A 24,936-nucleotide genomic window follows, 5' to 3' on the forward strand; every position below is an offset into this window, starting at 1 on the left:
GCCAAGGAGATTCTATATATTTTAGGATTCCATTCAATTTCTTCTGAAGTTGGCATGGGTATTTCCACCAACAATTATTTTAAATTGATGACATTTAATGTTCTCCTTCATTTGGACAGGGAAAGGGGAATCTCTTAGGTTCACGTGTATGGGTTCACAATTGGCTATAAATTTGATTATTAGTATTTATTGTCTCATTAATACCTCCTTCTACCTATATATCAAAACATTAAATTAGGCTATGAACATTTCACTGATATCACATTTGATCATGTTTTCAGGGAGAGTAACCAAGATGCAAACTCCCTCTCTATAGATTGTCTGGAGTCATATTGGAATAGTTTTAAAACTAAAGAGGAGAATCAAGGCGACTTATAAAAATATCATTATGAATCATGGTTTCAACTAACATAAAGGTTTTATACGTTCTTCATCTTTTACTAAGCATCATACATTAGTTATATAGTATATCTAAATTGAACTCCTCTCTACTATATATTTTTGATATTTACATGATTTGGACACTTGATGATGTATTTGAGGACCTTTTAGGCCTCATAGATTTAGTTTTGGACTTTGCCCTTAAGAGATGTTTTCTTCATTATTGTTCTAAGGATGAGTTCGAAATGCCTAGCCAACTTGAAGGCTCAAAGGAATCTACAAATGTAATTTTATTTTTTGAGATGAGATCACTTGAACTTTTTCCATCGGAAAAAACAATGCAGTAAGATCTTTTGCACCCCTCTAAGCTACATCTTGAGAAATTCTAGAAGTAAATCAAAAAAATATGTTTTCGATAACAAATTAAAAATCATACTTTAAAAAGAACTACAAATCCATAATGTTGTGGACAACGCTCAAACCTTTTCTATAGAGGAACTTGAAGTCTTTCTATAGAATACATTGAGTTTGGGGCTAAGTGGGTTGCAAAAGGGAGAGTGAGAGACAGTAAATGCTACCATGGAAAAAAATTAAAAATGAAGAGCATAGCCTAATCCCTTGCATCAACACAGTGCTTAATTTATCAATTAGATGCAGAGTTTATAAACATGAACTAAAATTCTCATTAATACTATTTTTAAAAACAAATCCATCTAATTTTATGGGCATTATGATTAGCCTTCATTTAGCTAAGCTTTATGGAATTGTTTTAAAAACAAGACTAGCATTCAACTAGAAACCTAGGAAAACATGATAAAGATGAGGATGGATTTAGCAACCATCATTAAACATGAAACATGATAAAGGTTTCATGTTTGAAAGTGACTCGAATGTGTACCGAGTCAAGCTCGTGAATGGATATTGCTCCGCAAACAATAGCACGCCCTTTAAGTTTCATGTTTGAAAGTGACTTGAATATGTACCGAGTCAAGCTCGTGCAGAGATATTTCACTCACTCTTATTCCAATTATTATTATTATGGATTCAACTTCGTGCGTAGATATTCGTGTTACTTCTGCCATTCGGATCAGGAAACTTCAGCTTTATTTCAATTGTTCTTATTGACTGGTAGTTCGATGTTGTTCACCAAGCTATAAATTCGAATCCAATTATTAGTGTACATAGATTCAAGCTCGTGCATAGAATTTCGGTCACTCTTCCCCTTCCGATCACGGAAACTTCAATTAATGTTATTAATAACTCGTCGTTACATATGGTCTTCTCCTCGGTCCATCGATATACCGTCGGCGACATGCCCTGAATCCGTTAGGTTTGAATGTCAAGCACGCGAGAACCTAATTTACGACTTTAACGATTATATTATATACTGAAATATTAAAACAAATTGGAATAGAGTTACGTTTGAAAAATTAGTCCGCGATGGAATGAAACTTGCTCTGTAAGACTATAAATAAGGCTCGCCAGGTTCGGCACAATAGGTATCTATCCATCTCCTTAGCGTCTATAGAAGAGCAGGGACTAATTCCATCTTTCTCCATTTCTATTTCTCTTCCCAATCAAAACCATGGCGTCTAACGGACAGCTTAATGCAGGCACTGACTGTGTTGGTGATCTGACCAATGTTGGAGATCGACGGTACTCAGAACATTGGAAAAAATCATGCTAACCTTCTAGCTTTTTGTTCTTTCAGTTTGGTAATATTAATTTTCTGAGACTATGTGAATTGAATGGTGCATGCAGATTGGAGGGGAAGGTTGCAATAGTAACGGGCGGGGCAGCGGGCATAGGAGAAGCCATTGTTCAGTTGTTCATTAAGCATGGAGCCAAAGTCATAATCGCCGACGTTGCGGAGAAAGCTGGCAGAAAGCTTGAGCAATCCCTTTCACCCGCTGTGGCAACTTACGTGCACTGCGATGTGAGCAAAGAAGAAGATGTAAGCGCAGCAGTGGATGTGGCCATCGACAAGTATGGTCAACTGGACATTATGTATAACAACGCTGGAACTAACGACAGTTTTTTGGTGAAGAGCGTAGCAGAGTATGATATGGAGCAATTCGATCGAGTGATGAATGTAAACGTGAAAGGAGTGATGCACGGCATTAAGCACGCCGCCCGCGTGATGATCCCGCGGAAGAAGGGGTGCATCATCTCTACAACCAGCGTGGCTGGGATTCTGGGCGGAGCTGCTCCTTACTCCTACACAGCATCGAAGCATGCAATCCTTGGATTGACTAAAAATGGCGCAGCTGAGCTTGGAAAATACGGGATCAGAGTGAACACTGTTTCCCCTTATGGCGTGGCCACGGCTCTTGCAGTCCAGTACTTCAAACAAGGGGACGCCTCCTCAATTTCTGAAAAGGATAAGGCTGCCATGGAGGGCTTCTGCGACAGTATTGCAAATTTACAAGGACACACTCTTAAAGCAGAGGATATTGCGGAGGCGGGTCTGTACCTGGCCGGCGATGAGTCTAAATATGTTAGTGGGCATAACCTTGTCGTTGATGGCGGATTCACAGTTGTGAATCACTCGTGGGGACTCTACCGATAATTACATATTCATGTGCTACTTTTCTCAATGCAAGGATAGAGTAGTGAGCTGTAATCGTATAATAATGTCAGCGTTTGGTTTTCTTTTCTATATGCCAATCAGTATATGCCAGTTGCAAATAAATGTAAGCCATTTTCCTCCGCCTCGTGCTTCCATCCATGTCCCTAATTTTTTTTCGTTGTTGTATGTGTGAGTATGGTGTATGACACCCTTCCAAAGGACTGACGATAGCCATCCTAATCAATTTTAACTAAGTTTTGTACTCTCTATAAATAAAAAATTAAATGTAATAAAAATAATAAAATTCAATTAGTTAGATTGTAATTTTGTTTTGTAATTTTTAATTTAAGTTAGAAATTATGTTTAAGGGAACAATCACTTAAATAATTATAATTTATATTGGTCAAAGTCAAATGAATAGCTGTGATAGAAAAATTATTTTATAGTCTTGTTTTCACAATAACTAATAAATTGAGATGTGAAGTTGATAAATAAATTGTTTACTGGTGAAAAAGAACTTGCATAAATTTTGGTGGGTAGTAACCACTAGTAATTCTACACATTTACACTTTTACTCCTACATAAGTGTAGGAATTTACAGGGTAAGTTCCTCAGAAAGAACACCAAAAGGACACCGCTCACAACCAGATCTCAAATCAATACACCAGTATTTTTGACGTGGTTAAAACCCTCAAAGTGCAAGGAGGGAAACAGTCCACGGCCTGTCCCAACGTGGGTACTACAAGCAATTTATTAATCAAAGAATGAAAATTTACATAAGCTTCTCTCATGCACGGATTACCCGAACAATGACCCTCCATGCGCTTTAAATAGAACTCATGGACCAATCGGGTGTCAAGCCACGGATCAAGTGTCGGTAATACCGAGGTGAGAGTGAACCGTCGGATCACTACATATCGTGACCGTCGGATTGTAAGTTACAAAATGTACAACGGTAAAGAAACACACTTTACCTAACTCTATACTAGACCAAGTTGAACTTAACTATATCCTATGTGTCGGAATATCCTAACATCCCCCCTTAAGAACAACTTGGGATAGGATTGAAGGATTTACAAATATGACACAATAGGAGAAGGAAGGAGGCACTAGAGCCTATCCCCCCTTAGTGACAACTTCCTGAACTCCAAGCATATATCGAAGTTTAGTGAACTTCGCCTCTGTGAGAGCCTTTGTGAAGATGTCTGCAACCTGATCATCTGTTGGACAATATTGCACTTCAAGAACATGGTCATGAATGAGCTTTCTGATGAAGTGCATGTGTAGTTCAATGTGTTTGCTGCGCTGATGCTGGACTGGATCTTTGCATAGCTGAATGGCACTTTGATTATCACACCAAAGTGTGGTTGGATGCTGCTGCTCAAAGCCAAACTCTGATAGGATCTGACGAAGCCACAAGGCTTCCTTACTAGCTTCCACGGCACCACGATACTCTGCTTCTGCTGACGAAAGAGAAATGGCAGCCTGTTTCTTACAAGCCCATGTAATAGGTCCTGAACCAAGAGTGAAGACATAACCGGCAGTAGACTTCCGATCATCAGGGTCACCAGCCCAATCAGAATCAGTGAAACCAACTAATAGAGGAGCTGCTTTGGCACTGTAATGAATCCCAAACTGTACTGTACCTCGAACATAACGAAGTATTCTTTTAGCTGCTTTCCAATGACTTTCACGGGGGTTTTGCATAAAACGAGCAACAAGGCCAACAACAAAGGAAAGATCAGGACGAGTATGGGTTAAATACAAGAGTTTTCCGACAAGTTGACGGTATAAGGTAGCATCAACTTCAGGAGAAGTACAAGAGACTGAAAGTTTGACTCCAGACTGAAAGGGAGAAGGGGCTGGCTTACAGTCTTCCATGTGAAAATGACGAAGAATATCACAAGCATACTTGGACTGGGAAAGGAAAATACCCTCCTGGGATTGCAAGACTTGAAGACCGAGAAAATAGTGTAAGTGTCCTAAGTCTGTCATTTCAAATTTCTTTTTAAGGCTGGACTTCACATGGTTTATAAGGTTGGGATCACTACCAGTAAGAATAAGATCATCAACATAAAGAACAAGGATGATAAGAGAGTTGCCCACTTTCTTGGTGTAGACAGTATTGTCAGAATGACACCTAGAAAAGCCAGATTCTAAAAGAAAGCTATCCATTTTGGCATACCAAGCCCGAGGAGCTTGCTTGAGGCCATAAAGGGATTTCTTAAGTCGACAAACAAGGCTGGAGTCTGTTTGTATGAAGCCAATGGGTTGTTCCATATAGATTTCTTCCTGCAAGTCCCCATGCAAGAAGGCAGATTTAACATCCATCTGATGGACTTCCCATTTTAAAGAGGCAGCAAGGGAAAGAACAAGGCGGATAGAGTTCATTTTGGCAACAGGGGAGAAGGTTTCAGTGTAGTCAATGCCTTCAACCTGTGAAAAGCCCTTAGCAACGAGACGAGCTTTATGTTTATCAACTTTCCCATCTGGTCCATACTTGGTTCTGTAAACCCATTTACATCTAACAAGTTTGCGTCCCTTTGGTAGAGGAACAAGATCCCATGTATCATTTGTCATCAATGAATGATATTCTTCATTCATAGCTGCTTCCCAATGTGGATGGCCTGAAGCTTCTGCAAAAGTGTCAGGATCATGATTTACTGGAGCTTGAGCCAGTAAAGAAGAGGCTCTTTCAAACTGAGAACGTGTACGTCGCTGATCTGTAGGATCACCGGCAAGATCACCTGCTGCATCCCGAGTAGCACGGACCCATCTTGGAAGTTGAGGATCCTGAGAAGGTGGGGGAGGATTATCATCCTCGCTTTCATCATCTGAAGAAGAAATGTTTTCAAAAGTAGAAGAGATAGGAAGAGGTGGCACATCCGCCGGACTAGGCTCGCAGGCCGATTTATTTTCATCAAATTTTACATCTCTTCTAATGATAACATTTTTGGACTTAAATGGAATAAGTCTATAACCTTTTACATCTTCAGAATATCCAACAAAAGTACATTTCTCACTCTTAGGTTCTAAAGCTTTATGCTTTTCATCTGGAATATGGGCCCATGCTTCACTTCCAAACACACGAAAGTGACTTACATCTGGTTTAATGGAACTCCAAGCTTCTTCTGGAGTGATATTCTCTAGAACCTTAGTAGGAGTGCGATTGATTATATAATTTGCACAATTAATTGCTTCGGCCCAAAAACTAAGACTGAGTCCTTTAGATTGCAGCATACAATTAGCCATTTCCTTTAAGGTGCGATTTTTCCTTTCAGCTACACCATTTTGTTGTGGAGTGTATGGAACAGTATGTTGCATTTGAATTCCATTTTCGGTGCAAAAGTTGATGAATGTGTTTTTAACATATTCTCCACCATTATCAGTTCTTAGCTTAAGAATTTGATGTCCAGATTGTTTTTCAACAAAGGCTTTGAAGGCCAAAAAGGTGTTAAATACTTCGCTCTTGAGTTTTAAGAAGTATACCCAAGTGCGTCTGGAGAAATCATCAATGAAAGTTAAGAAGTACTTGCAGCCAGAGAATGAAGCAACAGGAAGAGGACCACATAAATCACTGTGCACAAGCTGTAAAGGGGCTGAGGCGTGCCAAGAGGCACGTTTGTCAAAACTGTCCCGATGATGTTTTCCGAGTACACATCCGGAACAAACACCATCTCTGCAAGATACCATAGGAAGACCTGTCACCATATTTTCTTTACATAGATGCTGAAGGGAGCGATAGTTTAAGTGACCAAATCGCTCATGCCAAAGTTTGCTCACTTCATCATTATGAGCAACAAATACTGAGGGAAGATTTGATGACCCAAAGTTGTGAAACTTATACAACCTTTTGGAATCATCAGCAAGACCAGTAGCTAGAATCTGTTTAGGATCTTTTAGATCCTTGATTACAACATCATGAGGTGAAAATTCAACAATTTTACCTTCACCTGAATGAGTTATCTGATAGACAGATAGAAGGTTGCAGGATAAGGTTGGAACACATAATACATCATTAAACTGACCATTGTCTAGATGAACAGTTCCAGTCCCTACAACATTAAGAGATCTATCATCACCAACATATATATTTTTGGTGTTACAATCATTTAAAGAAGAAAACATGGCTTGGTTTTTGGCCATGTGACAAGAGGCTCCAGAATCAATGAGCCACTCATGAGAATGAGAAGAAGAAGAAGATACATTTAATGCATAACCAGACTGAGATGATTGACAATGACATGCAGAAAGTGCCATTCCGGAAGTTGAAGTTGAAGTAGGCTCCACATGGATGTTATGTTTCTTCATTGCGGCTTCCAAGGCTTCCATCTTCTTAAAGCATTTAGATTCTAAGTGGCCATCTCGATTACAAAAGTTACAATGTCTATCAGTCTTCTTCCATTTGTTTTTATTGGTCTTATCATTTTGCTGAAATGATCTTTCATTTTGAGGCTGAGATGGTTTAGGACCATTCTTTTGAGGATATGACTTCTTAGGATTCTTTGAATTTGGTTGCTGCTGGGCGGCTAACGCTTTCGTGGAAGAGTTTCCAAGATTAAGAAGACCAAGGTGTAAGAGTTTTTCTTGTTCTCTTATTAAGGAATCACAAAAGGAGTCAAAGGAAGGGGCCTTGTAGTCTTTTCCTTGACAAATGAAAGCTTCCCTTGTAGAATGGAAAGTGGAAACAAATACAGAGTAGGCTGGTCCCAACTTAGTAAGGATGGAATAAATAAGGTTACCATCTTCTTTCTTAACTTTAACACCTTCCAAGAGATATCTAAGGGTCTTGAATTTGGACAAGAAATCTTCAATGCAAGAAAAATTATTAGGATCCAAAGTAAGCAGCTCATTTTCAAGTTGATGGGCTCTAATTTCATTTTTAATCCCAAAAACTTTAGCGAGTTTTTCTAATGCTTCATGAGGAGTCTCAAGTTCTGCAATGTGGAATCTAAGATCAGGAGAAATAGACATCCCTATCAAACCACGTGCTTGATCTTGTCTATTTTCCCATTTTGCAGCCTTGTCTTCATCTTTTGGTTTCTTCTCTTGGTCTGTGGCTATTCTGAAGAGACCTTTACTTCTAAGTAAATCTTCCATGTAGGCTACCCATTGGAAGTAGTTAGTGCTGTCAAGAATGACTTGGCATGGACTTTCCATTTAAAAAAAAAAACTGAAGCTGAAGATGCTGAAAGTAAGTGTTCCAATGGATAGATCTCGAAAAAATAGGCGGTTTTAAAAAAAACGGCTCTGAAAAAGGCTTCCGGATGAAGAAGTTATGGCTTTTTGAAAAAAAATTGTTGACGTTGCCGGCAAAGTGCGCGAATGTGCGGGAATGAAAAAAATCCGCCCCCACAAAATGGAGACTTGAACCCAAGACCTCTACTCTCTTAAAATAGCTTTGAACCAATTGATCTATACAAAAAATTTGAGAGAGAGAGAGAGAGAGAGGGGGGCCTTGGTTTGCGTGCTTGCCTTGAGAAAGCTCTTTTTCCCTACAAAACACAAAACACAAAACCCAACACGAATATGCAAAGAAAAACGAACCTTGCGGCTCGAAGTTAGCTTTAGCCAAAAAACTAGAAATTTTTTAAAAAAAATCTCAAAGTTAGCTTTAGCCGAAAAACTAAATATTTTTCTCAATGTTTCTGATTTTCCGAGATCACACTAAGGTGCAGGGAAAAGAGCATACGCATGAGAAAAATCCTTCCTTTCTGTTTCTGATTTGCCCAGATCGCACAGAGTCGCAGGGCAAAGAGCATACGCAGAAATGAAAGGTATAGATCCGGTTAAAAAAAAAGGCTAAATAAACTAAGACCGAAATAAGCAGAGAGAAAATAACAGTAAACTGCAAAAAACACTGTATACCTCCCGATCTGAAAAATGACGCAGCTAGGGCTACCGGAAACCTTTTCGCGTGAAACGAAAGGGGTTCCTCACTGGAACAGATGCTCCGAACGCAACAGAGCAGTCCTCTCGGCCCGAAAGCAGTCAGAAACAGCAGATCTAGGAAACGACAGCCGCATGCAGTTCTACCGGCTTCAGATTTGGATCACCAACGGACGCGGCCCTCAAATAGCTCTGATACCATGTAGGAATTTACAGGGTAAGTTCCTCAGAAAGAACACCAAAAGGACACCGCTCACAACCAGATCTCAAATCAATACACCAGTATTTTTGACGTGGTTAAAACCCTCAAAGTGCAAGGAGGGAAACAGTCCACGGCCTGTCCCAACGTGGGTACTACAGGCAATTTATTAATCAAAGAATGAAAATTTACATAAGCTTCTCTCATGCACGGATTACCCGAACAATGACCCTCCATGCGCTTTAAATAGAACTCATGGACCAATCGGGTGTCAAGCCACGGATCAAGTGTCGGTAATACCGAGGTGAGAGTGAACCGTCGGATCACTACATATCGTGACCGTCGGATTGTAAGTTACAAAATGTACAACGGTAAAGAAACACACTTTACCTAACTCTAACCTAACTCTATACTAGACCAAGTTGAACTTAACTATATCCTATGTGTCGGAATATCCTAACAATAAGTAGTAAGGAAAACATAAATAATGCAATTATATTTATTTACATAATATTCTTATCATTTTCTATGGGAGGACTTGCTTAAATAATGGTGAGAAGTAATTGATGGTAAATATATAATTTACCTAAATATGAGATATTTTTAAGGATTTTATTTTTGGATGTCTTCTTGGAAATCATAATAAAAAATGACTACACAAATATTATTAAATATAATTAATTCTCTCTCACTTTACGATGGATATTATTAATTTTGTTATAATACCATGAGCATGGATATTAGTAATTTTGTAAATAGATTTTCTTACAATACTATAGGCCAATACCATGGCGTATCAACACCACAAGGTCAAAAACCATAACTCATTTCACAAAAAAAATAAATTAACATGTAAAATATAACATAAAATGTATAATGTAAAAAATTTAATGTATAGAGCTACCAATTTAATCAGAAGAAATTGGTTTGTCTATAATGTAAAGTTAACATACTATTGTTTCTTTAATAGGTTATTTCTTTATATATTATTATTGGTATAATAATCAACAATATTGATTGTTATTATTCCAATATATTATAATAATAATCATCTTCATTATAAGTATTGGACCTTACATATGTTATTCATTGAACAAAGTGAAAATTCCTGATCATATGGATGGAAGGGGGAGAGGGAAAAATAGAGAGAAATAGAGGGAGAGAGAGAGAGAGAGAGCATGGGGGCGAAGAGAGAAGGAGAGAGGGAGGGAGATGGGGAAAGAGTTGGAGGGTAAAGAGACAAAGAGAGTGGTAGAGGGAGAGGTTGGGGGGGGGGAGGAGGAAGAAAAAGAGAGAGAAGGGGAGAGAGGGATAGAGAGAGATTAAGTTGGTGGAAGAGAGAGATGGAGTTGTAGCGGGAGAGTGAGGGTCGGAAAAACAATGATATAGAGAGATAGAGGTCGAGAGAAAAAGAGGGAGGGAGTTGCAAGGGAGAGATGGATAGCGAGTGAGGGACAGAGGAGAGGAGGGAAGAGAGAGAGATAGAGAGGGAGAAGGAAAGGAGAGAGAGAGAGATAGAGAGAGAAGGGGAATAGAGAGATAGGGAGGTTCTAGTACTTTATCAATTCTCTGGGCTGAGAAAGGAATCCTAGAGGTAACCACAAACCACTTCTAGGTCAGAATATAACCCTTCTGACTTGGAGAGGGCTCTCTCAATTAGATCACTCAACAAATAGGATATTAGTCTAGGTAATAAGCTCAACAAAATTTCATTTTCAGTGTTTTGTTGATGAGGAAAGGGGCAGATCCATTGGCCATGGAGTCATCTAAAAATCAGATTTTGTATAGTGGAATGATGGAAAGAGAGGATTCCTTTAGAGGGGCAAGGTAGGCATCTCTTGTGGTGAAGTTTATATCGGATTACTAAAGGAGGTGAATGTAGAAACAGGTGTAAAACTAACACATTAGCGCATCAAATCATGGATGAATTCGAAAGTGTTGTTTTAGCTGAAAACATTGATAACTTAGAAACCTAAAACAGAGCATTCATTTAAGATGAATTCTGAATTAATCATTTGCCTTTCCAAGAAATAGGATGTACATAAAATAGATGCAGACAAATAAATAAACTTACAAGACTAAAAAAGCACAAAACCACCAAATTTCTGACTGACGAATCCTTGCAATTTTCTCCTCTACATTTCATTCACCTACTGGAAAAAGTCTTCAAAAGTATAGTACACAATGTCTTATCCTCTAATCCCAAACAACAACCTACTTACAATGATTTTTGATATATTTATAAACCAACAAATATTCAATCTCCTATTCTTGGTGGTCGAATTCATTGACCAAAATCAATTTTCAACCAAATACATTCAAAAGCTAATGTATATACTAAAAAATAGGAACAATTTTTCTAATGCCCAATACAAGCCTAAAACATCATTAACTTGAAATATTTTCCAGTAATCATTAAACACGCCCTCTAAGATAATTTTTCCAATTATTTAAATAAATTAAACCACTACTAGAGATAAAAAATTCAAAATTTGAACTCAGAAGAGATGACTATTCAGATTCACAACATATTAGCAAAACTCACAACGCATTGGGAATTTAAAGCACCATCCTCTGATTATTATCCTCTATTGAGCTCGCATGTTGTCCATTTGAAATGACACCCAAACCATTGTAAGGACGGCTCAAAAGCTTTGGTCACGATCATTGCATGATTTCTTTGATGAAGACACTATTATCGAACTAAGGTGGTCTACTAACTCCGACTTAAGATGGGACTAAACCACTCACACTAAATAAATACTTGTGACATGACTTTAGTACCTTTGTACATGTGACCAAAGACCTTTCATGAATTCCCTTTGTAATGAGAAACCTAATTTTAGACATTGGCCTCTTAATCAAAATGACAAGCCTTACATAATACCTAATTTAAACCTAGACCTTTAAAAAAATAATAATCAGTTGATTCATGACTAATATTTACATTTTTGACCTTAGATACATTATAAGAGTAACAAAAGTCAGATTCCTAGATATAAGATACTAACATCAAGTACAAAGATGGAGGGGGAGAGAAGGGGAGAGATAGTGATAGAGTTGGAATAGAGAGAGAGAGAGAGAGAGAGAGAGAGAGAGAATGATGGGGGAAGAGATGGAGGGGGGTGGGAGAGAATGGAGAAAGAGGAAGGAAGAGAGAGAGAGGATTTGTTAGATAGAAAGCGAGAGGGAGAGAGAGGGATGGAAGAACAATTACATAAAGAGATAGAGGTGGAGAGAGAGAGTGAGTGACAAGGGAGAGATGGAGAGAGAGTGAGGGAGAGATGAGAGGAGGGGAGAGAGAGAAAATGAGATGAGAGTGAAAGAGAGAAGGGGAAAAAAGAGAAAGAGAGAGACACACACAAATATGGATGGTGGAGAAAGTGAGAGAGAGAGGAGAGAGGGAGGGAGATAATGACAGAGTTGGAGGGCAGATAGAGAGTAATGGGGTGACAGATAGAGGGAGCTGGGAGAGAAAGGGAGAGAGAGGAATTGAGAGGGAAAAGGAGACATGGAAAGAGATAGAGAGAGATGAGTAAGGGAATAAGAAAGACATAGAGAGATAAATGTAGAGAGGGAGAGAGAGGGAATGAAAAGTGAGAGTTGGAGAGAGAGCATGAGGGAGAGAAGAGGGGGAGGGAAGAGAGAAAGGAGAGAGAGAGGGAGAGAAGGTGAAGAGAGAGAGAGAGAGAGATAAGGGGAAGAGATAAAGGGAGAGGGAGAGGGAGAGAAACAGGGATAGATAAATATGAAGAGAGAGTGTGTATATTTGGGGGGTAAGATAGAGAGACCAAGAAGAAGAGATGAAGGGAGAAAGAAATATAGAGGGAGCGGGGTGGGAGGAAATAAGACAAAGATAGAGAAAGGGAGGGAGGGTGAGATAGATAAATATGGAGAGAGAGAGTGTATGTTTGGGGGGGTGAGATAGAAAGACAAAATGGAGGGAGATATCGATATAGATAGTAGGGGGAGAGAGATAGAATACGAGAGAGGGAGAGGGAGGGAGCAACAAAGAGAGAGAGAGAGGGAGGGAGAAACAAAGAGATAGAGAGAGAGGGAGGGAACAATGGAGAGAGAGGGGGGGAGGGGGAGATAGAGAAGGAGAGAGGGAAAAAGAAAGAAATACATAGAGATAAATATAGGTATTAGAAAGTATTATATAATATTGAAAATTATTAAACATAGAGGAAGAGGAAGCAAGGATTTTACAATGTTGCTGACGCTGCGATAAACACCCTCCAAAATTTAATGTAAATGTGAATTTTAAAGCCTACCAATTATCTAACGATCTATTTGCCTCATGATAAATGAGTTTTATGCTAAGTGTTTAAGTCTTCTTCTCAGTTTTTTAGTGTTGAAGTCACTTGCATACACATGTTCAGTTTGTAACAAGTTTGTGATTGTATTATTTTATGCAAGAATGAATAGACATAACACAGTCCATCAAGGTAGTGTTTGCATAATTTTTAGCCTATGAATACAATGAGTGTGCCCTTTTAACTGACAATCTCTCACTTTTGGTTGCAATTGTACTTTTATCACTTCTGTGCACCTTCGCTTTTTCAAGTGTCACTTTAATATTTATGGTTGTCTCTTTCATCTATCTTCGCTTTAGTAAGTGTTTCTTTCATGTTATCTTCGCTCTGGCATGTGTCGTTTTCAATGTCGTTTTCATTTTGCAATTATCGTCGCAAATGTTGTCTTTTGGCATGAAAAGCATCAAACATTGTAAAAATATAGTTTTGGCCTATTTTGATGGGTAGCCTTGGTGTCAATGAGTTATTATTATCATATAGACATGCTTCATACTCAATCCCAAAATTTCAATCATTATTGTACAAGCGTCGCCGCAAATTGTACTTTTTATGTCGCACTTGGGGCAAGTCGTCGCAATGTCATCGCATTGAGGGAAGTATGTTGTTAATGTGTTTTGCGTTATCAATGTTACGTTGTAAACTATTCTATGTGTGTGATCATGCTCAAGTCTTGTCCTTATTGAGTTTGGTCTTATTGATCCCACACTTAGCCAAACCTGTAAAAGTTCCTACCCTAGTAACTAGGTCTCACTTAGCCTTCTTGAAATGTGCATTGCACAGTCTCAGTCCTTAATCTTCAATAATGCGTCTTGGCATTGAACAATGCATAGTCCTTTCCTTCCAGAACTACGCACTACGTAGTCTCAGTGCTCAACGTTGACCCCCTAAGCTCTAGAACTATGCAACCCTGCTTCCTAGCTAGTCTCTTGCTACGTATTATCCAGTCTTAGTCATCCTTTTTTATCCATGAGTCCTTAATTTGTACAACTACACAACCCATTAATCAGTATCCCTCCAGAATTGTGCATTGTGCAATGTCAAGGATCAAGACTTATTCCTTGACCTCCACAACTACAATGTCTCTTCCTTCAGTCAAAATTTTATGTGCACTATGCATTCTCAGGCAGAAAGCCTCAGCCTTGAGATCTTGAACTATGAAATCCCTAGGCCTATGTCCCTCCAGAACTGCACAATGGGCAACCTCAAGCCTCAATCCTCTAACTTGGCCCCTTGAGCCCCTCAACTGTCGAGTTTTCTTTCCCTAGCCAACCTGAACTGTGCACTGCATAGTCTCAAAGCTCAGTTCGGGCCCATGATCTCCTCTACTCGCAATTGTGCAATTCTTGAGCCTGTATCTCATCATATCACCCACTTCCAACTCGGTTAATGGTTTTCATGGAGCATGTTATACTATGTGTTTCTATGATTGATGTCATCTTTTCATTAGTGGATATTAGTTGTAGGTACCATATCATGTTATGACAAGATGATGATGAAGGAAATGAAGAAGGAGTCCCTTCTAGGAGACACCTTTGTAGCCGCAAAGTCAAAGTTGATCCTTGAAGAGAATATGAAGAGGCACTAGTTTTTGATAGAACATCCAAGATCATGATCACATGAAGAATCCATATCACTTATCCCCTTCGAGGATAAACACAAATAGTATACAAGATCCTCCATCATGAATATGCAAAGAAAGCAGTCATCATTGTTAAGAGGCCTCTCAAGAGTCACTTGCATCATAGTGTCTTGCCAAATCATTTGTGGAAAGTAATTATTTAATGTAAAATGGGTGGAAGACCAAGGGTCCCACATGGAATATGAAGTGCCACTATTGACTTCTAAATTCACATATAAGCTCAAAGGTCATGTAACAATTGGAAAAGTCATTATAGAAACTCAAGAGTCATGCAGGAGGTCGAGCGATATGGGAGGTGAAAATTCACCTCATTTGCTATTAAAAAACCCTCATAACTCAAAAAATGTGAATTTTAGGACTTGGAATTCTACCTTGCCTTCTCTATCATTGGCATAGCAGTGAAGATATTTCTTTGGAGTAGCAAGTGGTGACTTAATGTTCCACTAGTGACAAGGGAGAGATGGAGAGAGAATGAGGGAGAGAGGAGAGGAGGAGGGGAGAGAGAGAAGGAGAGGAGGGAGAGGGGGGGGGGTGAAGAAAGAGATATGGAGGTGCTAGCACTCTATGAATTCTCTAGGTTGAGAAAGGAATCCCAGAGGTAACCACAAACCAATTCTAGGTCACAATATAGCCCTTCTGACTTCGAGAGGGCTCTCTCATTTAGATCACTCAACAAATAGGATATTAGGCTAGGTAATAATCTCAAAAAAGTTTGATTTTCAATAGTTTGTTGATGAGGAAAGGGGCAGTTCCATTGGGCATGGAGTCATCTCAAGATCAGATTTTGTCGAGTGAAATAATGGAAAGAGAGGGTTCCTTCAAAGGGGCAAGGTAGGCACCTCTGGTGCTGAGGTTTAGATTGAATTTCTAAAGGAGGTGAATGTAGAAAAAGGTGAAAACTAACACATTATAGCATCAAATCATGGATGAATTCTAAAGTGTTGTTTTAGCTGAAAACATTGATAACTTAGAAAACTAAAACAAAGCATTCATTTAAGATGAATTCTAAATCAATCATTTGGTTTTCCAAGAAAGACGATGTACATAAAAGGGATGTAGACACATAAAGAAACTTACAAGAATAAAAAATCACAAAACCACTAAATTTTTTACTCATGAATCCTTGCAATTTTCTCCTCTGCATTTCATTTACCTACTAGAAAAAGTCTTCAAAAGAACAGTGCACAAAACCTTATCCTCTAATCCCAATCAACAACCTGCTTATAATGCTTTTTGATATATTTATACACCAACAAATATTTGATCTCCTATCCTAGGTGGTTGAATTCATTGATCAAAACCAATTTTCAAGCAAATACATTCAAAAGCTAATACATATACTGAAAAATAGGAACAATTTTCCTAATGTCCAATGCAAGCCTAAAACATCACTAACTTGAAATATTGTCCAATAATCATTAAACAAACCCTCTAAGATAAGTTTTCCAATTATTTTCATAACTTAAACCACTACTAGAGATCAAAAATTCGAAATTTGAACTCAGAAGAGTTGACTATTCAGATTCGCAATGTATTAGGCAAACTCGCAGCGCATAGGGAATTGTAAGCATTGTCCTTTGACTATTATCCTCTACTGACCTCATATGTTGTCACTTTGAAATGAAACCCAAACCATTGTAAGGACACCTGGAAAACTTTCGTCACAAACATTGCATGATTTCTTTGACGAGGACACTATTATCAAACTAAGGTGGTCTACTAACTCTGACTTAAGATGGGACTAAACCACTCACACTAAATAAAGACTTGTGACATGAATTTAGTACCTTTTTACAAGTGACCAAATACCTTTCATGAGTTCCCTTTGTAAGGAGAAACATAATTTTAGACATTGGCCTCTTAATGAAAATGACAAACCTTACATAATACCTAATCTAAACCTTGACCCTTTAAAAAATAATAATATGTTGATTCATGACTAATACTTACAATTTTGACCTTAGATACATTGCAAGAGTAATAAGACTCAGATTCCTAGATATAAGATACTAACATGAGGCATAAATATGGAGGGGGAGAGAGGGTGAGAGAGAGAAGGGGAGAGATAGTGACAATGTTGGAGCAGAGAGAGAGAGAGAGAGAGAGAGAGAGAGAGAGAGAGAGAGAGAGAGAGAATGATGGGGGAAGAGATGGAGGGGGGTGGGAGAGAATGGAGGAGGAAGGAAGAGAGGAAGAGGACTTTATAGAGAGAAAGTGAGAGGGAGAGAGCGATATGGAGTTGGATGGGGAGAGAGAGGGATGGAAGAATAATGACATAGAGAGATAGAGGTGTAGAGACAGAGAGAGAGTTAAAAGGGAGAGATGGAGAGAGACTGAGGGAGAGAGGATAGGAGGGGAGAGAGAGAAAATGAGAGGAGAGTGAAAGAGAGAAGCGAAAAGAGAGAAAGAGAGAGAACCACACAAATATGGACAGTGGAGAGAGTGGGAGAGAGAGGAAAGAGGAAGGGAGATATTGAAAGAGTTGGAGGGTAGATAGAGATTAATGGGGGGAGAGATAGAGGGAGGTGGGAGATAAAGGGAGAGAGAGGACTTGAGAGGGAGAAGGAGACATGGAAAGAGATAGAGAGAGATAAGTAAGGGAATAAGAAAGACATAGAGAGAGAAAGCTAGAGGGAGAGAGAGAGGGAATGGGAATGGAGAGTTAGAGAGATAAGAGGGGGAGGGAAGAGAGAGGGGATAGAGAGAGGGAGAGAAGGTGAAGAGAGAAAGATAGTGATAAGGGGAAGAAAGAGAGGGAGAGGAAGAGGGATAGATAGAGGGATAGATAAATATGGAGAGAGAGTGTGTGCGTTTGGGGGGTAAGATAGAGAGACCAAGAAGAAGAGATGAAGGGAGAGAGAGATATAGAGGGAGTGGGGGGAGGGGAAATAAGACATAAATAGAGAAAGGGAGGGAGTGTGAGATGGATAAATATGGATAGATAGTGTGTGTATGTTTGGGGGATGAGATAGAGAGACAAAGAAGGAGAGATGGAGGGAGATATTGATATAGATAGTGGGGGGAGAGAGAGGGAATAAGAGAGAGAGAGAGAGAGAGAGAGAGAGAGAGAGAGGTAGGGTGCGATGAAGAGAGAGAGAGAGAGGGAGGGAGTAGTGGATAGAGAGAGGGGGGGAGGGGGAGATAGAGAAGGAGAGAGGGAAAAAGAAATAAATGCATAGAGATAAATATAGATATTATAAAGTATCATATAATATTGAAAATTATTAAACATAGAGGAAGAAGAAGCAAGGATTTTACAAAGATGTTGATGTTGCGATAAACACCCTCCAAAATTTAATCTACACATGAATTTTGAAGCCTACTAATGATCTAATGATCTATTCGCCTCATGATCAATGAAGGTTATGCTAAGTATTTAAGTCTTCTTCTCGGTTTTTCAATTTCGAAGTCACTTGCATACACATGTTCAGTCTGTAAAAATTTTGTGACTATATTCTTTTATACAAGAATGAATAGACATAACACATTCCAACAAGCTAGTGTTTGTGTGATGTTCAGCCTATGACGACAGTGAGTGTGCACTTTTAATTGAAAATCTCTCACTTTTAATTTCGATTGTACTTTTATCGCTTCTGTGCACCTTCTCTTTTTTAAGTGTCACTTTCATATTTATGATTATCTCTTTCACCTATTTTTAATATAGTAGGTATTTATTTCATGCTATCTTCGCTCTCGCATGTGTCGCTTTCAATGTCGTTCGCATTTTGCAAGTGTCGTCACAACTGTTGTCTTTTGGCATGAAAAGAATAAAACATTGAAAAAATATAGTTTTGACCTATTTCAATGGGTATCCTTGGTGTCAATGAGTTATCATTATCATATAGACATGTATTGTACTCAATCCCAAATTTTTAAGCACTATCGTACAAGTGTCATTGTAAATTGTACTTTTTATGTCAAACTTGGGGTAAGTCATCGCAATGTCATCGCATTGAGGGAAGTATGTTTTTCATGTGTTCCACATGATCAATTTTGTGTCATAAACTGTTCTAAGTGTGTGATCATGCTCAAGTCTCATCCTTGTTCAGTTTGGTCTCATTGATCCCACACAGCCAAACCTATAGAAGTTCCTCCCCGAGTAACTTGGTCTCACTTAGCCTTCTTGAAATGTGCACTACACAGTCTTAGACCTTAAGCTTCAACAATGCCTCTTGGCACTGCACAATGCATAGTCCTTTCCTTTCAGAATTGTTTACTACGCAATCTGAGTGCTCAACATTAACCCCCTAAGCTCTAGAACTATGCAACCTTGATTCCTAGCCAGCCTCTTGCTGCATATTATCCAATCTCAGTCATCAATTTGTATCCCTGGGTCCTTAACCTGTGAAACTACACAATCCATTAATCAGTCTCCCTCCAGAATTTTGTATTGTGTAGTCTCAAGGCTTGAGACTTCTTCCTTGACCTCCTTAACTACATAGTTTATGCCTTCAGTCAACCTTTTATGTGAACTATGCATTCTCAAGCAACAACCCTTAGCCCTGAGATCCTGAACTGTGCAATCCTTAGGCCTATGTCCCTCCAAAACTGTATAGTGGGAAATCTCAAGCCTTAAGCCTCTAACCTGGCCCCTTGTGCCCCTCAACTATCAAGTTGTCTTTCCCTCTCCAACTTGAACTACGCATTGCATATTCTCAAAGATCAGTCTGGGTGCATGATATCCTCAACTACAAATTGTGCAATCCTTGAGTGTTTATCTCATCATATCAACCACTTCCAACTCAGTTAATGGTTTTCATGAACCATTTTATACTATGGGTTTCTCGGATTGATGTTGTATTTTCATGAGTGGATCTTAGTTGTAGGTACCATATCATGTTATGAAAGGATGATGATAAAGGAAATGAAGAAGGAGGCCCTACTAGGAGACACCTTTGTAGCTGCAAAGACAAAGTTGATGATTGAAGAGAAGATGAAGAGGTACTAGTTTCTAATAGAATATCAAAGATCACGATCACATGAAGACTCTGTATCAATTAGCCACTTTGAGAATAAATACAAATAGCATGCAAGATCCATCATGAATATGCGAAGAAAGCAGTGAAAATATGTTAGGGTCCAATCCTAACCACTTTATTTATGTAATAGGGTCGAGTCATAGTTATAGTTAGTTAAAGAGTCAATAAATCCCATATTAATAATTGTAAGTGGTTGACCCACATTTAAAGAAAGGGACCACAGTTAGTTGCAAACGGGCCATCTTATTAGATAGATGGTATTAAGAGAACCATGGTACCAACCCATGGTATTGCATGAATGAATCCTTTATAAAGGATAGAGACTCCCCATTGGGGAGCATTGTGTCTTATTTTGCAATCGAGCCCTACTCTATTAGAGGTCGCCCCCTCGAAGAGGCAAGTGAACATTGCTTTCATCTCTGAATAATAAAATACATGCTATTATTTCTCATTTTGTGCTGTGTTTTGGGTTGTATTTCTTCGTATATTTGGTATTATGTCATCTTCTTGCAGGTCAAGAGCATAAAAAGTGGTATCATAGTGCTTTCTAGAGCCGATGGTATCTCCATTTTTAGCAGAATTTTTTTTGGCTAGAGATGTGTTCCGACATCTTTAAACCATGGGATCTGTCATTGAGTACATAAACCTGTGGATTTTGGGAGGCATGCACGCATGAAATACAAGAGGTGGTCACGCTTGTTGGACTCCCTTGTAACCCCTATGGGTACCCCTTCGAGTAGTAGCGCATTAGACAGAACCGCACACAGACTATCTTCCACGTACCCTCTAGGTATATTGGAAGCCCCCTAGGCTCACCTGAAACCTCGTCGTAGATAAACCATTGGCAATCTTGCTACTACAATGCACCGACAACATCACTCAGGGAGATTACTCACATGTATGATAGGGTAGTCGGGTAGTACGGCTAATGGTACAGTTGATCCTCCTTAGTTATTGCCTTGAAAGATTGGGTTGAGTACAACTATTGGACCCTTATGTATATTGTGATGTGTAACACCTGACACTCCTTGAGACCATAGTCCCCTCTTCTCTCTAAATATCGCCCATCATATTTCTTGCTAGATCAGATCTAGTAGGTTGGGGTCTGTCGCTGCCGCAACAATCAGATCCACCAGTTCAGGGTCTACCACCACAATACCATTCAGATCTAGCAGCTGGGGTTCTGTCGCTGCTGCAGTCCAACTCACATTCAGCAGTTGAGGGTTTCACAGATAGATCTAACCATTTGTGTAGGGAGGCTTCTGGCTCCTATACCGTGGGGCGATTCTCACAGGACATTAGCAGGATTAAATTTCTGCAAATTGGCTACTGCAGTATTGAAAAGCGGGGAGTAAAAATCCTTTCAGAGTAGTAAAAAAAAAAAAAAAAAAAAAAAAAAAAAATCTAAGGCCCTCCCGGGATGCTTATAAGAGACTTAGCCCATAAGAATCAGGACAACGAGCTAAGCAAGGTGGTACCATTCACTTGTCAGCTTCAATTTTCGAGTGGTCCCAATTTTTTTCACAGTGACGACAAGTGACCCAGATCTGTGTATGGTAGAAACCAGAGCTCAAGCTATGGCCAATGAGAAGATGGAGTCCATTGAAAAATGGTTGGAGGCTTTAATGGTGCAGATCTAGTCATTACAAGACACAGTCACAAAGGGCAATCCAACATTACAATCGGAGGCATATGCCTTTAATGAAGACCATGAAGGAGAATCTAGCCATCATCTTCACTTCCATGGAAATCACCAACATTCCCACCCTCAACCACCCAAGTTGGACATGTACAAATTTGATGGCTCTAATCTGACAATATGGCTATCACAAATGGACCAATATTTCACTTTGAATCACATCAAAGATGATGACACTAAGCTACATGTGGGAGGCCTTTACTTGGACCAAGAAAGATGGCAATGGTGGCAGTGGCATCAGAAATGCTATCCAAGGACAATTAATTGGCAGGTGTTCGCAAAATCCATTTGTGACCACTTTTAACCGTGAATCTAATTTTTTGGGTCGTCTTAGTAAGCTCAGACAGACAGGCATAGTGAAAAACTATATTACAGCCTTTGAGACATTACCCTTCCGCACAAAAACTATGGGAGATGAATTCTACTTGGAATGTTTTATAAGTGGTATCAAAGATGCCATCCAGGCCCACATATGGATGCACAACCCAGCCACATGGATGGAAGCTTGCACAAAGGCTATCGAACTGGAACGTGAAAGAAGAAAGCAAGGATTGTGTTATTACTGTAATGACAAATACTCCTCGTGGCATAAATGCAAGGAACCGAAATTCTTTCCAATTGATGCTGCTGATCACAATTCATCTAAGGAAGCCCCACCCTTTGAGGGACCAGAGGAGGAAGATGAGGACAACCAGTAGGACAATGACCTCCCAGCTACACCAGAAGAACCAATTATCTTGCTCCATGCTTTGGCAGGAATTTCTTCTCCTCAAACTCTCAAAATCAGAGGTTTTATTAAACATCGCCCTGTAGTAGTATTGATTGATAGTGGTAGCATGCATAACTTTATCCATAAGAGAGTAGCAAAAGTTGTGCATTATTTTGTCAGAGTAGTCTCTAATTTCCAAGTCTAGATTGCTGATGGGGAGACAATGAAATGTGAAGGCCGCTATGAAAATATCAAACTTCATATGGGAGATTACCACCTAAAGACCCACATGTTTTCCATCAACATGGGTGGTTGTGACATTGTCTTGGATGCTAAATTGCTTCGCACACCAGGCCCAATCAAAATGGATTTCCAAGAGTTATATATGAGCTATAAGTAGAAGGATCGCATGCATACCCTCCGCGGACTCCAGGCAGGTACTCCTTCTATCATTAGTTCGCATCGAATGGAAAATTTGTTAGAAAAGGGTTATCATCGAGTTATCACCCAATTTAATGTTGTCTAGGCCTTTGAGCCCACTACTCTTATTATTCATTCCGAAATGCAACATGTCTTAAACAACCACCCACGGGTCTTTGAAAAAACTCATGAGCTTCCATCCTCTATAGGGGAACATGATCATAGCATCACTTTGATCCCAGGGGCACAACCACCGAATGTGTGCCCATATAGATACCCTTTCACCCAAAAGAATGAAATTGAAAAAATCATCAAGGAACTCCTGGAAGCCGGTGTCATTTGTCCTAGCATCAGTCCTTATTCATCACCTGTGGTCATGGTGCTCAAGAAAGAAGGGGAATGGCGCATGTGTCCAGACTTCAGGGCCCTCAATAAGCTTACAGTTGAAGATAAATTCCCCATCCTGGTTGTTGTTGATTTGTTGGATGAGCTAAATGGTTCTCAATTCTTTACTAAGCTAGATCTTCACTCGGGATATCACCAAATACACACGAAAGAAGTAGACATTCCCAAGACTGCTTTTCGAACTCATGAAGGCCATTACGTATTCATTGTTGGTCTCTGTAATGCCCTATCCACTTTTCAGAGCCTCATGAATCACTTGCTCAAACCATATCTTAGAAAAAATTTCCTCGTTTTCTTTGATGACATTCTCATCAACAGCCTCACTTGGGAAAAACATCTTCAGCATGTAGACCTGCTCTTGCAACTACTCCAGAAGCACAAATTATTTGTCAAATTGTCCAAATGATCTTTTGGCATGAAAGAAGTTGAATATTTGGGCCACATTGTGGGGCGTGAAGGTGTTAGGATGGATCTCAAAAAGATCCAGGCAATGCAGGATTGGCCCCAACCAAAGACCTTGAAGAGTTTGAGAGGATTCTTGGGTCTCACCAGCTACTATCACAAATTTTTTTGCAAGTATGGTCGCATTGCTAGACCTCTCGCTCTCCTTCTCAAGAAAAATTCATTCCTCTGGACTAATGAAGCACAACAGGCGTTTATAGCTCTCAAACACATCATGTGTTCCACTCCTGTATTGGCACTACCCGACTTCACCAAATCTTTTGTGATTGAATGTGATGCCTCAGGTAAGGGTATTGGGGTTGTCTTAATGTAGGAAGGTCGACCCTTGGCCTTCACCAGCCAGCAACTAAGTGGGAAACATCCAGGACAATATACCTATGATAAGGATATGGTGGCCATCTTACATGCAATGGATACCTAGCAACCATACTTATTGGGGCGACATTTCCAAATCTGCACAGACCATCAAAGCCTTAAATATTTTTTGGAGAACCGTCTATCCTCGCCACAACAAAATAAATGGCTAGCCAAAATTTTGGGATATGATTATGAGATAATTTACAAGAAAGGGTGTGAAAATGTCGTAACAAATACTTTATCATGCCAATTTGAGGACGACGGCACCCTGCTAGCAATCTCTCTTCCCATTCCAGATTGGATTGAAGAAGCCCGCAACGAATGGTTTTCACATCCTTCACTCTCCCAACTCATTAATAACTTGCAAGTAGATCCTAATTCCACATGGGGCTACTCTTGGAGGGATGATATTCTTTGCTACAAGGATAGAGTAGTGATATCACCGACATCCACCCTCAAAGCACACATTTTGGCAGATTTGCACTCATCTCCCACTACAAGTCAAGCTGGCTTTCAGAAGACTTATCGTCACACTCGTTGTTCCTTCTTTTGGATAGGAATGAAAATTGGCATTCTTCCTTTTGTAGCAGTATGTGATGTGTGTTAGTGCCACAAAGGAGAAATAGTCAAGCCCCTAGGAACTTTACAACCATTTCCCATCCCTACCTCAATTTGGATGGATGTTTCTATGGATTTCATTACTGGTCTTCCGAAGTTAGGCAACAAGTCAGTCATCATGGTGGCTGTGAACGGACTTTCTAAGTATGCTAATTTTTGCGCTCTACCCCACCCTTTTACCCCCACTTTGGTGGCTCAATATTTCATGGACCAGATCTTCAAATTGAATGGCATGTCCACTTCCATTGTGTCTGATCATGACCCAATCTTCACCAGTAACTTTTGGTAGGAAAT

The 24,936-nt window shown here is 39.5% G+C and overlaps 1 protein-coding gene across 1 annotated transcript; it reads left to right on the plus strand.

Moving 5' to 3' along the window:
* The first annotated feature begins 1,862 nt into the window (after positions 1–1,862).
* LOC149210220 (short-chain dehydrogenase reductase 2a-like) lies at positions 1,863–3,090 on the plus strand. The gene is made up of 2 exons (XM_089394381.1): positions 1,863–2,037; positions 2,143–3,090. The coding sequence occupies exons 1-2, from the start codon at positions 1,967–1,969 to the stop codon at positions 2,948–2,950; spliced, it is 879 nt and encodes a 292-aa protein (XP_089250507.1). The 5' UTR covers positions 1,863–1,966; the 3' UTR covers positions 2,951–3,090.
* Positions 3,091–24,936: the final 21,846 nt, after the last annotated feature.

The sequence above is a fragment of the Pinus tabuliformis genome, chromosome 1_2, assembly GCF_031772625.1.
Source record: "Pinus tabuliformis cultivar Carrire ecotype Pingquan chromosome 1_2, CPIR1, whole genome shotgun sequence".
Lineage (NCBI taxonomy): Eukaryota > Viridiplantae > Streptophyta > Pinopsida > Pinales > Pinaceae > Pinus > Pinus tabuliformis.

What these genes read in the sequence shown, in the direction of transcription:
- LOC149210220 (XM_089394381.1), top strand. Translation starts at nt 1,967, where the DNA reads ATGGCGTCTAACGGACAGCTTAATGCAGGCACTGACTGTGTTGGTGAT. An exon ending in ACCAATGTTGGAGATCGACG is followed by an intron (nt 2,038 to 2,142) that starts GTACTCAGAACA and finishes TGGTGCATGCAG; the next exon opens with ATTGGAGGGGAAGGTTGCAA.